This window comes from Phaethon lepturus, unplaced genomic scaffold (genome assembly GCF_000687285.1).
Source record: "Phaethon lepturus isolate BGI_N335 unplaced genomic scaffold, ASM68728v1 scaffold8251, whole genome shotgun sequence".
NCBI lineage: Eukaryota > Metazoa > Chordata > Aves > Phaethontiformes > Phaethontidae > Phaethon > Phaethon lepturus.
Window position 1 is genome coordinate 44,120 of NW_010518405.1, and position 12,322 is coordinate 56,441.

Here is a 12,322-nt window from a genome sequence, read left to right on the forward strand (position 1 = left end):
ATCACAATAGCACTTCGCATGATTGTAAGCATTAGCTGGCAGTCTGGAAAATGCCTGCATTCCCAAGGCTGGAAAGAAAAGCTGCCCAAGCTAGCCATTAAACAATGTTCAACAAGCACAAGTGCAGTCTCATTTCAACCAGTAATTGCTTGCTAACAATCATGAAATTATTGCCTCTGCTTTCTTGTACTAGTTAAAGGAAAAAAAATTCCACCCTATCATTGTTTGACTTCAACGCCTTGCAGGCACATTGTAGGAATATTTAAATGGATTTCTTCCAGTGTAGGTGAAAAGTAAATACTTACCCCTTCCCATTGAGGAAGGTTTTGAACTGACACCCAAAGGCCTATAAATTCATCAAACCAAAGCCTGCAAAAAAACAGAATCAAAATAACTTCGATGTTGTGAAAGCAGCTCTCTCATTGGATATTTATCCCTCACTTTGCCAGGTGGTCTCAGGAACTCACCTGCCCCTCGGCTCATTCAAAAACAGCAGGGATCAACATGGACATGCTTGTATCACACTGTCTCCTACAGCATCCTCCTTACCCCCAAACTGATCCCGAGTTTCAGTCCTTGCTTCTCTTACCTCTCCTCCTCTTATTCTCTTCTAATTTCCCCTTTTCACACAAATGTTTCACCAGGGGATTCCTTATCCGCTTCAGCTTTGCCATTTCATCACATATTGCCATCCCAACACAGGTAAAACAGATGAAAATAAATCACACTTCATTTCCCTCTACCTTAAAATCTAACATTAGTCCCTACTGGCCGATGGTTACAAGTGCCATTAGCTTCTATTCTGAATTCACATGAGGCCAAAGATGCAAACCCTTCATACCAGTCCCTTATTTAAATTCACCTTTATAAACCACATCCACTTCCTTCCCTGAAGTTTTCACTAAGCCTATATCACAAATATACTTCTAACCTAAGTAATCTCTACAGGCACTAAACACCACTGCTTTATGGTTTGAAGTTCAATTCCTCTACCTTAAAGATGAGCCAGATACTGTCCTGTCTTGTAAATGTTTCTCCTCTTAATTCTCAAACTCATTTCCTATAGCAATCTTCCGACCGTCTCACATTTCCACATCTTGACAGCAAACTGAAGACCTCTACCTCACAATCCCGAAATTGTAGTAACAGCTGTACTTGATGTAAATTCATGTAACTTACACGAGGGACTCATCAGAAGCTACCCCAAATTAAAGAGAAGGTAGGACAAAGCTGTGCTCTGGTTAACCATTTTAACTTCTGGGACTATTCTTTCAGAACTAAAGTGCATTTAATTCTGTTTGTTTTGTTGTATACTGCGTGCTTTACTCTAGAGTAGGAAAAACTCATTAGAGAATAGGTACTAAGATTTCCCCAGGTCACTGCTACAAAAGAAGAATGCTGACAGAATTTCTGTCTTGAACTCCTGCCAAAAATGCTGTTAAAAGCCACCATTCGTTTTGCTGGTTGACCTCAAGTCATCCTGTAAGAGATAATCGCTTGCCTTTGCAACAGAATACTACACCAATAGACATTCAGTTATGCTTACTTGAAACCTTTCTGGTGAAGTTCAGGAGGAAGGGTAGTAGGTAGAAATAGTTCAAAGTAGGTAATAGCCTTTTGCATGGTAACATCAAATGGACACATTAAAGGCCTCCATTCATCTAGCATCTCTGCAGTGGCATCTTCTGGAAAATACCTGAAAACAAAGAAACCATTGAACATATACAGCCCTGGCTTTAAAGTTTGGGTCTTTTAAAACATATTTAAAACTATCTATTAATTTCTCACAAAATGTTAATTTTATAGTAAGACCATGTACCCAAGGGCAATAGACAGGCAATCCTCAACTCCATTTAACCTTCACAAAACACAAAGTCAAGATGAAGGACGCCATGGTGCATCATTTTAAGACCACAAAAATGAAAGAAGATTTTTGTCTTGCTGAACCAGAGAAGATTCTGTACAATGCAAAACCATTTCAGTGTGAAGGGTGGTCAAAATCAAACAGCTACTATTCGCATTCGATGCAATATTAAAAAAAAAAAAGGTTAATTAAGGCATGAGGAACATTTATCAGAACATGACAAGAATTTCTTTTAAAAGAAACTAAATATCCATGCAATGCAGTATTTAAAATGCGTATCAGATACAACTGTTTATACAGCATAATTATTGCAGTTGATATGGGGCCAATTGGAAGTAACATTATCAGCGTCCCAACCTTAGGTTGGAATTTTCAAGAGACAGTAATCAAGTTTGCATTTTTAAAATACTCTGCTTCAGTGACTTTCATATTCATAACAGATACCAGAAAAATCAACATTGAAAACTAAAGGGTTTTATTTAGCTACAAAACCAAATACATCTGAGAAAACTGTGAGGTTGCTTTATACTTATGTTGCTCATACGAACAGTATGTGTTTAGATGCATCCCCCATAGCAAAGCTCAGTTCAAAGTGAACCTCTTAAAGTAGTATTAAAGGTACAGGATTAAAAAAAAAAAACCAAAGTCAACAACAACGAACACTTACGGTCTGCAGCTCTTCACCAGTGTTTTCAGAACACTTTCTACGGAGCTGAAACAAGAAAGGAAACATTAGGGATAGTGTATTACCAAATTTCAATGACATGGTAAAATAAACAACCATTTGCTGATTTTTCCCTCAAGAGCTTAAGATAATGTTGATGCAATTAGATGTCTTCTGTGAACATGCAGCAGCTAATTGCCTTCTACACAGACCTAATCATAACGATTAAAATTGCTCTGCTGAACTCCTGGTTCTACTTTTCATATACCACTCTAGTATTTACTGCATTTAAGTGAAGAATTTATTATAATTTCTTGTAAGTAATATCCTGCATTCTATCCATGAATAACCAGCAGAGCAAGATAACTTCTTAGGGAAAATTGAAAAGATAAACAGAAAAATAATGGATTTATGGACTTCATAAATATTTGTAAGATCAACAAGGGCAACAGACTTCAGAAAGTTGTTGTTATTATTGGACTCCAAATGCCATATCTGTCTTTTTCAACCTAGTTTCAGTTTTTGTCCAGTGGTTCTAAGAAAGAGAAGTGAACTATCTGCAAATCAATGGTTATTTCATTAGCTTCCCTCACAATTAACAGCTAATTTTAAAAAGTGTTCTCATCTGTAGCAAGAAAACTTATTTGAGAAATCATTTTAACATGAATTGTCACAGGATGCCATCAAACCACTTAAAATGACTAAACTTCGGCATAAGGTCAAAGAATTAAAAAGGGTGGGGGAGAAGACTGATTGATCAATGGACCCATAGAGGTAGTAAACTGTCATGTTCTTCAAATCTTCTGTTTATTACAAGATGAGCTCAAGACTTAATCATACTTTTACCGAAAAAACATTCCTCAAATGAAAAAAAAACATTCTGGCAGAAGACCTTCCTACATTTTTTTAGATGTACTTCCTGTACTCTTAATAGGAATATGGCATACTTTATTTAATCAAAAACTAACATACAGAAATGCTATTTTGATGAGAAAAAGATGATGCAAATGTATCATCTTTTGAGTTTTAGCAAAGATCAGTTTAGGTCAATTAATTTTGAGACACACAAATACTAAGCATGCACCCAGTCTCTCTCTAGTCCTACACAAAGTAAACTGATCCCATACAAGACAGGAGAAATATAAAATGGATAAAACGCTATTTCCCTTCAACACCTCAACATTCACTGCAAGCCAGCAAAAGCCCACCCAGCCCTCATACCACTACTTCATTTTAAGCAGCGCTCCAGAGGATGCAAAATTCTGTGCATTTTATGCAACAGTGACAAAGTAAATCCATGATCTCTCCCAGGACGAAAATTTTCAGCTGACTGACAGCTTCTAAAATTTGAAGAGGAATGGCCAACCACTCATTAAGCAAAAATAAGATCGAACTCTGCAAGAAGCTCATCAAGATTCTGGGTTAAGGTGAATACTGTTCTTGAAAGAGTTAGGAAAGAGGTAACAGTTGTTCCAAGAGTAGATAAATAAAGCATGAACCAGCAACATTCCTTAAGAGCATTAAAGATTAACATGAAAAGCGTGCGACAAAACAAACAAAAAAGTTATCCCCATAGTTTCACACTCCACTGAAGTAAACTATTACTAAGGAGAACCTGAAGGACAGAGGAATTTTAAGGCACACTGGTACCAGAGATCAACAGGTCTTTCCAATTCACAGATTTTCAGCCAGAACTCAGCATTTGTTAGTGGAAGAGAGCAAAGGAGAAAGACTGGAAGGAATGCCCCCTCCCGTCTTCTGATCACAAATTTAGGATGGAAGCTAGAAAGAAAAAAGCAACAGCAGACCACTTTGTATGTAAGGAAACTTCCATCTAAGACACAGTTAAACTATAGACCAACTGCAGAAGACACCTTGTAAGATTCCTGTTTGATGAGTACTAGTTAGAAAAGGACGGGACAATATAGCTGGGGAGAACAAGAGACTGCTGGTTACTGTTTTCATTACCACTTTGAACAAAATCTCTCAAACTTCTTAGCAGTGGCTTCTGTTCCACTTTTGGTTAGACTTTCTGCACACCCGACACTACAGAATTGCTCAAAAGTACCTGCAGGTATCACACCTGCAAATTTCTGTATGCTACCCTACCACTAAACCTAGCCATGGATTAATAGAGCACAACAGCAAACGATTTTATAGACATAAAACACACCAGATTGGATCAGCATTAAGTAGTTTGTACTCTGGCCCTTGCTCAGGTATTTAATGTTGACTACTTGGATAGTGTATTAAAACTTTTGTAATTGAGAGATAATGAAGCCACCTACACTGGAAGGTATCTCCTATTAATTACTGAAACAATAGCTTATTCAGTGAGATAAAGGAAGATTTCTCACCCTATTCAGTTTTATTTGCTTTCAGCTCCTCCTTATTACCCGACATATTATTAGCTTATTATTATCATGTCTTGCCACATGGATACATAGACAAACAAACACACAACAATAGTATTAAACCCTATCACTAGTCAAAATTTTGGTACTACATGATTATTTTCTTCTTTTGGAAAGGACATGACCATATTAATTTGTGTATCTGGGTTTTTTTCCCTGCATTTTCAGAGACAAACATGTTTCAGTTAAAACAGTTAACATAGAAACTGACACTGTTGACTGACATTACGAAAAAGCAGTAAAAGCACAGTTTTCAGTTTTTCAGGACAGATTCAGGCCTTAAGTGAAATTCTAGCCCTGCAGTGGGCACTCCATTACAAGAGTTTAAATCACGACAATGAAAAGAGCAACCAGCTACAGTTTCACAAATTTTAGTGAATTTCTAACTCTGGTGAGCCAAATATCAATCTCTCATTGCATTAGTACAACTAAAAATTTCTTCCTAAAAAACCCCAAACAAAGCAAAACACACTGCAATTCCACTTGTACTTATACCAGTTTTCCAAATTTATATATACACCAAAACTCCTGATATGTTTCTCACTGCAAAAATTCACAGTAAACTCTTCCAATACAGAAACTTTGTTTCACACTTCACAGCTACAAGGTTGTTGCTGGGTGTATTTTCCAGAACCTATTACCTCATTGCTAAAGCACTTTCCATGATTTCATCGTTTTTAATAGTAAGGTACACTTACTCAGTAACATGCACTCCTACACCAATACTGATTTTGTTCATATTCAGACACAGCAGTTATTTAAACATAAAATTTACCTTTCATTTGACCCTTGAAATATATACACTGGTTAAATTAGTTAGCATATAGCCACTTTATCAGCCACTTCACACACGCTATCTTGTTCCCCAATTAGAAAGGTTTACATACAGTGCGACATTCTCATAAACAGTGGTGTAATGTTAACATTGGTTTTCCAATACAATTATTTATGCAGAAAATTACACCTGTGTGACAAGTGTTACAATCTAACAGAACATGCAGAAGATTACACATCGGCCAGAGCTGAACAAAACAAAAAGTCATTCTTACCACCTATGTAATACATTAAGCACAAATGTTTTAGGTGAAGACAAGCCTGGTCGATATGAACTGAATGTAAAAAAAAAAATAAAATATTAAAACAGTAGTTAAATTAACAGCTATAAATCAAATCAGCTTTTAAAAGCATCTCTTGACTTCCACCAAAAAGATACCCCTCAAAATTGACGTTAAGAAAAAAAAAAACACCGTATGAGAACAAATCGCACTGCATATTAAAATAGAATGTCTGATGTCTAATACAGTTAATAAAAGCTAAAATTTTCAGACAGACAATCACAACTGATGTCCTCCTCCCAGCTTAACCTTCTTCTCCCTCTTGCAAAAGTCTCCTCCCCACTATGCTAGTTTCTCACACAGTAAATGAAAACTGACTGATCAACATCCCCACAGAGCAAAGTATGCAGTGTCAGTAAGTGCTGGCATATGCATAAATTAAACCAACTAAAAAAGGTTCTGCTCTTTTGGATTTTCACTTATAAGTAATACCTACAATTAGCAAAACGATGCTATTTAGAAAAATTATTTTTCCAGCTACGTAGCCATGACAGAAGTTCAGCATGAAATGCTCTGTAACAAGTTACAAGGCTACATATATTTTCTGTTCATGCCACTTATCAGTGTAGAAAGAATCAATGTTAGTACTTCAACATCCCTGGACAGAAAAAAAGAAAATTTAAAGCCAATGAAGTACTTTCACCTGCGTTTCTTTACGCAAAGTTTCAATACAAACATAATGAGTTATCCATATAGTATCTTTTATAGTCTGTAGTTTATAAAGCAGGACCTTCTCTAATTGGAATTACTATGAAAATTGTCATTTTGGAAATTTGACAGATGGGGAGGGATTTGCAGCACAAAGAAAGCAAAGAAAAGACTTTTTTATTTAAAAAAAAAAATCAGTAGAACATTTCTAGAATTCTTAACTGGGAAAAAAATTTATTTGTCCATATCGTATTATCACTTTGAAAGAATATAGATGTATTTCCTATAGAACGCACTTACTTTTCTTTGTATGCATACTGATTTACACCTAGATTACAGATATTGGGAATGCTTACGGTACATATATTTAAGAACAGTACCATTTTTTTTTTCCCCAAACGCTTACTGTGCTATGAAACTGAAAAGCAGACATTTAACATTAATGTTGTTAAAAATTTAATACTAAATCTGTTAAACTGTGAGTTATCATTCTAAAGATGAAGGCCCCTGTTCCAGCATATTTAGAAATGAACTCAAACGCATTCATAAAGAGAAACATCACAACAAACACAATTCACTGGCAGAAGGATATACATGATTTAGTAAGTCTTGCATGCAATTACTGAAATACACTTCTTGAAAATATAAGAAAAATATTCACTGTGTATCAGTTTCCAGGTATTAAAAGCAAATTTTGAAGTACTTTCAAGCATTACAGGTACTTATAGTCTATCAAGTGTTTTAAAATGCAAACTTACTTGGGAAACCAATTTAATCCAAGATGTTCTGTTTTGGAGTACAATATCCTTTCCAACATTTCATAAAGTGGTCTCCATGGTAACTCTAAATCACCCCTGGAAAGCAGTTCTTTTTTCCTAACAGAAAAAAATAACAAGGAGCACTTCAGTATTAAGCATTTACATTGACACACTGCACATCAGAATACCTCAGATCACTGCTCTGAATGATGTTTATCTCCTGCATTTGGCACAAACTGCAGGAAGGTTAGGCAAGACTAAAGCTAGCCACTTGCAGCATTTCTGCATGAACAGAAGCTGTCAAGTCTTCAGGAAAAGCCTGACTAAGTGACATAAACATTATCAAGTTGTGAGACAGTCTTCATCTTCTCCCTATTTGAGATTCAACCTTAACACTTGGCTGAGATGTTTTCTTTTCCTAACAGGAACAAAACCTGATGTTCTTTCACTTTCAATACCACTCCTAAAGCTTTGAAAGGGACAACATGTTTGCATAATGAGAACTCTTAACCAACATCATCTGTATAGGGGAGATTAAGTGAATTAACCTGTAATAAAACACACTAGTACATTGAAGCATGTAACAACATTAAGCAAGTGAAGTGATCAACTACTTGGAAACAAAAGTAGTAGTCAGCAGAAATCTGTACGTACTTTAACAGGTTTATCAACAGGCGTGCAAATCCCTGCATCATGCTGATCTCCAGTTTTGGAATTGTTACCAACTCGTACAACAACTTGATAAAAAGCACATGATCTTCTCTGCTAAATTTTCTCCCATATAATCGGATGTATCTAGAAACAAAACACAACATGAGTCAGCAGTATTTTTTAACATTTCCATTTTATCCAAGACCTGAGCCAGACTCTGTCCAACTTGGTGTTTAATGAAACAGAAGTAAAACCTAGTTCACAAGTCCAACAAGTAAGAACCTGAAGCTGTATAGCAAAGGAAGATTGACAACTGAAAGTAACTAGAGAAAGAAAAAGGATGATCAAATAAAGTTTACAGTCTTCCAAGGTTCTACAAATAGTGTAACTTCATGCTTACACCAGATACCACAAAAACAATAATCATATTCTTTCATGTCAGCTGAAAATGTACTAGACATTAAATTTAGTATTTCCATATCCCCACGTATTTATTTCTCTTAAAAAAAAAACCCAAAACAAATAACAACGACTGTCACAGGCAGCCTTATTATACTCTACCCTCTTCCGCTGGGGCACTTTAAGGAGGAGACAGGACACAACGCAGAAGCTATTAAAAAAAAAGTATCAAGTAAAGTCCAAATCTGATAGCTTCTAATAAGGTTGAACAATTGATTTAGACACTGAGCTTCGCTGGTGGTGTCCCCCACTGCTATCCCTTATATTTACTATTTAAAGAAAGTGTAAATTCATCGAGACTAACTCTGGAAGAAGCGTTTGCTGTTTACAAATTGAGATTGAAAAAAGAAATACATTTGAAGTCTTAAAACTATATTCTGCACCAGCAAAATCCATACAAGGTTCTAGTGCAGCATTTTCTGTGTCACACAACTATGAATTGCTACTCACTTGGGAAGCATGCTTTCCTTTTTATTACTGCTCCAACTATTCTTAAAGATTCCTAAGAAACCTTACTAATACGCTGTTCAACAAAGTATACAAGATATGAGCTCCTAGAAACCAATTTTTTGAGAAGATTGTTCATTGTTTTTGTTTAAGATTTGGTAAAGGCTGGGTTGATAAAGTTGCTAAATATACACCAGCAGAACATCAAGGCCTGTTCTGATAATGTGAAGAACGCCAGATCTCACACTGCTTATTTGGTATGCAGGGCAGCACGTGTTGTAGAATCCTACACTAGAACCACCACGTGAAAAGATTAGGAAGGAAACATCGCTGAAGGACTCCTACTTCAAAGTAATAGAGGCTAGGTAATTTTAAAGGGGCAAACATTAGCAGTGACTGATCTAACAATGAAAAGGAACTATCTTGATTCCTGAATTCAGTTTCCAAAATTGACTCCTGCAACATTGAGGAGTTTGGTTTAATATTATATCTGTTTTAGTTTTAAATGCTTCATGCTCCTCTATAAACTTCTATTCCTCACAGAACTTCCAGTGGAAGAACCAATTACTTGAGAACTAAAATTCAGATTCCTTAATAAAACACACTTACATGAAGCACACTTCACACAGCAACACAAGAGCACACAAGATTTGAACCCAATTACTTGAGTATTTTTTTTCCTCTACCTCCCCACATCCCCCATTCCTCAATTTAAAACAAAATTATAGCTGAACTTTCAGGATGACCCACAGCTAGTAATCTTACCAAAATGAGTTAGTTTCCTTAAATATACAAACACCGAGTCCCCTTGCTCTTTCCTCACAAGATTTTTTCTTTCAACCTTCTTCCTCCAGCTTCCCTTGAAGACACAGTGAAACAGCTACAGGGCCTTGGCAAACTGATAATCACCCGGGGGGGGGGGGGGGGGGGGGGGGGGGGGGGTGGATGGGGGGTTGTGTGTGTGCGCGCGCGCGTGTGTAAGAAACTAACCAACTCTACCGCACTTTCCCACTTCCCTTTTCCTACTGATTTCAAGGGCAGGGAGGTTACATTTGATGGGCAGTATTTTCACTAATGCTCATTTCAATGTGTTCTACTTATTTCAAATACAGCAGGAAACACACACAATACAGGACAACCCACTCTTCTACCACAGGAACCTAAAGTCTCTTGACTGGCCCCTATCTACCTATAGAATGACACCATGAGCAGTTGAACACCTACACTTTTCACACACATAAAACGGACATGCGAAAGGAATCCTCAGGGAAAACAACAGGGGACAGTTGATTTTCTGAGGGCTAACAGAAGCATATAACTTAGTCATACTTATTTTAATCACAATATTTGACCTTCTTTAGAATGCTTTTAAGCATACATTCCTCATATACTGTATGAGAAGAACGCAATGTAAAAGCTTTTTCAAGATAAATGGGGTAATAATCAGGACAACACAAAAATTTCATAAACAGACATGAGAGCTATTCCCAACTCACAAAGGAAAAGCACATGCCTGAAAACAGCCTGCTAGACTTCAGAGGCAAATCAAAGGCATTTTATATGACCATGAGAGAGATGACCAGCCACACAGTCCTATCACTCCCACTTAGTCATTCCCCTTAGTCTTCCCTTATTATTTAATAAAAGGGTAAGAGTGTTTGATGCAATGACCAAACTTTACAGGAGTTTGCCTGCAAGAATGTTTGTACTTTTATGACAGTAAAAGGGAAGGAAAACAGCAACACCAAAGGCTCAGTCTGCTGTGGAAGAGGGTTCTGAACTAAAGTTTAACCTTTAATAACTTCCAATTCATTATTCTTCAGTCCCATGCACTTGCATGTACTTCTCCACTCTCACAATACTAGGTATAAACCAACGAAGAACATGGTTTTCATTTCTTCATGTATGATTAAAAAACAAGAAACTGCAGAAGCCTGAAAAATAAGTTTTAACTACGAAGAAACACTACATTAGAAATCAAATTAATCTGTCAGCATTGCTATATATGCCAAAAGAAAAAAAAAAGTTTGGCTGGTTACCTTTCTTGACATTTGCTAACAGCAGTTCTATTATACAAAATGCTGTTAATTAAGAAACAGAAGGAGTAAAGTACACAGAAATGTACTGAACACCAAGATGTCACTATGCCCAAGAAGCAGAACTAGATGCCAAATTGCTCCCATATTTACAGCTTCTTCATGTCGGGGGGGGGGGGGGGGGGGGGGGGGAAAAAAAAGAGAGAAGTAAATTTTAGAATTGTCAGTTATTTGTCTTAATCCAGCTGTGCATTAAGACAATGGCAGAAAATAATTAGTTCTAGAAAGGGGCTAATCACCTTTTCCTCAAGATTAAATGAGCAAATGTAGCAGAAGGCACCTGCAACACTTTCAGAATATCCCCTCACAAAGGATGAAATATCACCATTACTAAATAATATAGGCAGAACTTAATGAATCCTGAAGAATGCCTAGGGGCTAAACACACAGATTTATCTTCACCATACAAACAGTGGCTCTTAAGCATTAAAAAAAAAAAAGGGTTATTGGGGAAAAAAATTAATTCCAGAACTAAAGTACTGCAAAACAAAAAACAAGACTTCTTATATGAAAGCAGGTAACACTACATTGTGATGATTCGTGAAATCTTAATTCCACTTCTTTTCTCATTCTTCCTTTAAGAAAACAGTCAAAAGTTTTATGAGCTTTCAACCTCTACCAGTCAACTGCAAAAAGGATAAGTAAATTGTCCTTCACTGTGCAGGTCGACTGAAGTCTGATTTGAAGTTCAGCTACTTGGAGAGAAACAACACAACAAAATCCACCCCCAAAAAAACATGATTAAGAAATTAAAATTCTGTTTGCAGATCTGTTTTTTCTGCACAGAGTACAGGGTCTCTGAACATGGAAAAAAAAAAGCCAATTCCCTATTCTAAAAGCATGAGGTATCCAGTCTCTCACTCCACAATTACAATAGACCTATTTTTAGGAAATGTACTATTGTATCAAGTGGACATCTTAAATTGCCCTAGAAAGTTGGCAGCTCTGCTACAGTTAAAAATTGCATTCACTTACTAAGCTGAATAGGGCACTCTCCTGAATTCCTGGCTACCTATTTTCATTTCTTAATACACAGGACAGGATTATGACTGATCTAAAATTCAGTTTTTAACAAACGATATGAAAAAACAATGAATCATGCTTCACAAGACTTTAAATCACATGTACATCTACACAGTATACACACACATCCCTTCGGCACCCAAAAGGAAACCTTATATTTTTCTGATGAAGTTGGAAGGGAAA

At 36.5% G+C, this 12,322-nt stretch overlaps 1 protein-coding gene across 1 annotated transcript in view; it reads right to left on the reverse strand.

The window, feature by feature from the left end:
* The window catches only part of PSME4 (proteasome (prosome, macropain) activator subunit 4), a gene marked incomplete at its 3' end in the record, with an annotated part of 51,930 nt that extends 43,772 nt beyond the window's left edge, over window positions 1–8,158 (reverse strand). Inside the window, exons 1-6 of the mRNA XM_010296717.1 lie at window positions 8,118–8,158; window positions 7,464–7,580; window positions 5,992–6,051; window positions 2,532–2,576; window positions 1,547–1,696; window positions 306–369 (exon numbers count right to left, since the gene is read on the reverse strand). Coding sequence (XP_010295019.1) covers window positions 306–369; window positions 1,547–1,696; window positions 2,532–2,576; window positions 5,992–6,051; window positions 7,464–7,580; window positions 8,118–8,158 — 477 coding nt within the window. The remainder of the gene's footprint in view (window positions 1–305; window positions 370–1,546; window positions 1,697–2,531; window positions 2,577–5,991; window positions 6,052–7,463; window positions 7,581–8,117) is intronic.
* Between the last annotated feature and the right edge of the window lie 4,164 nt (window positions 8,159–12,322).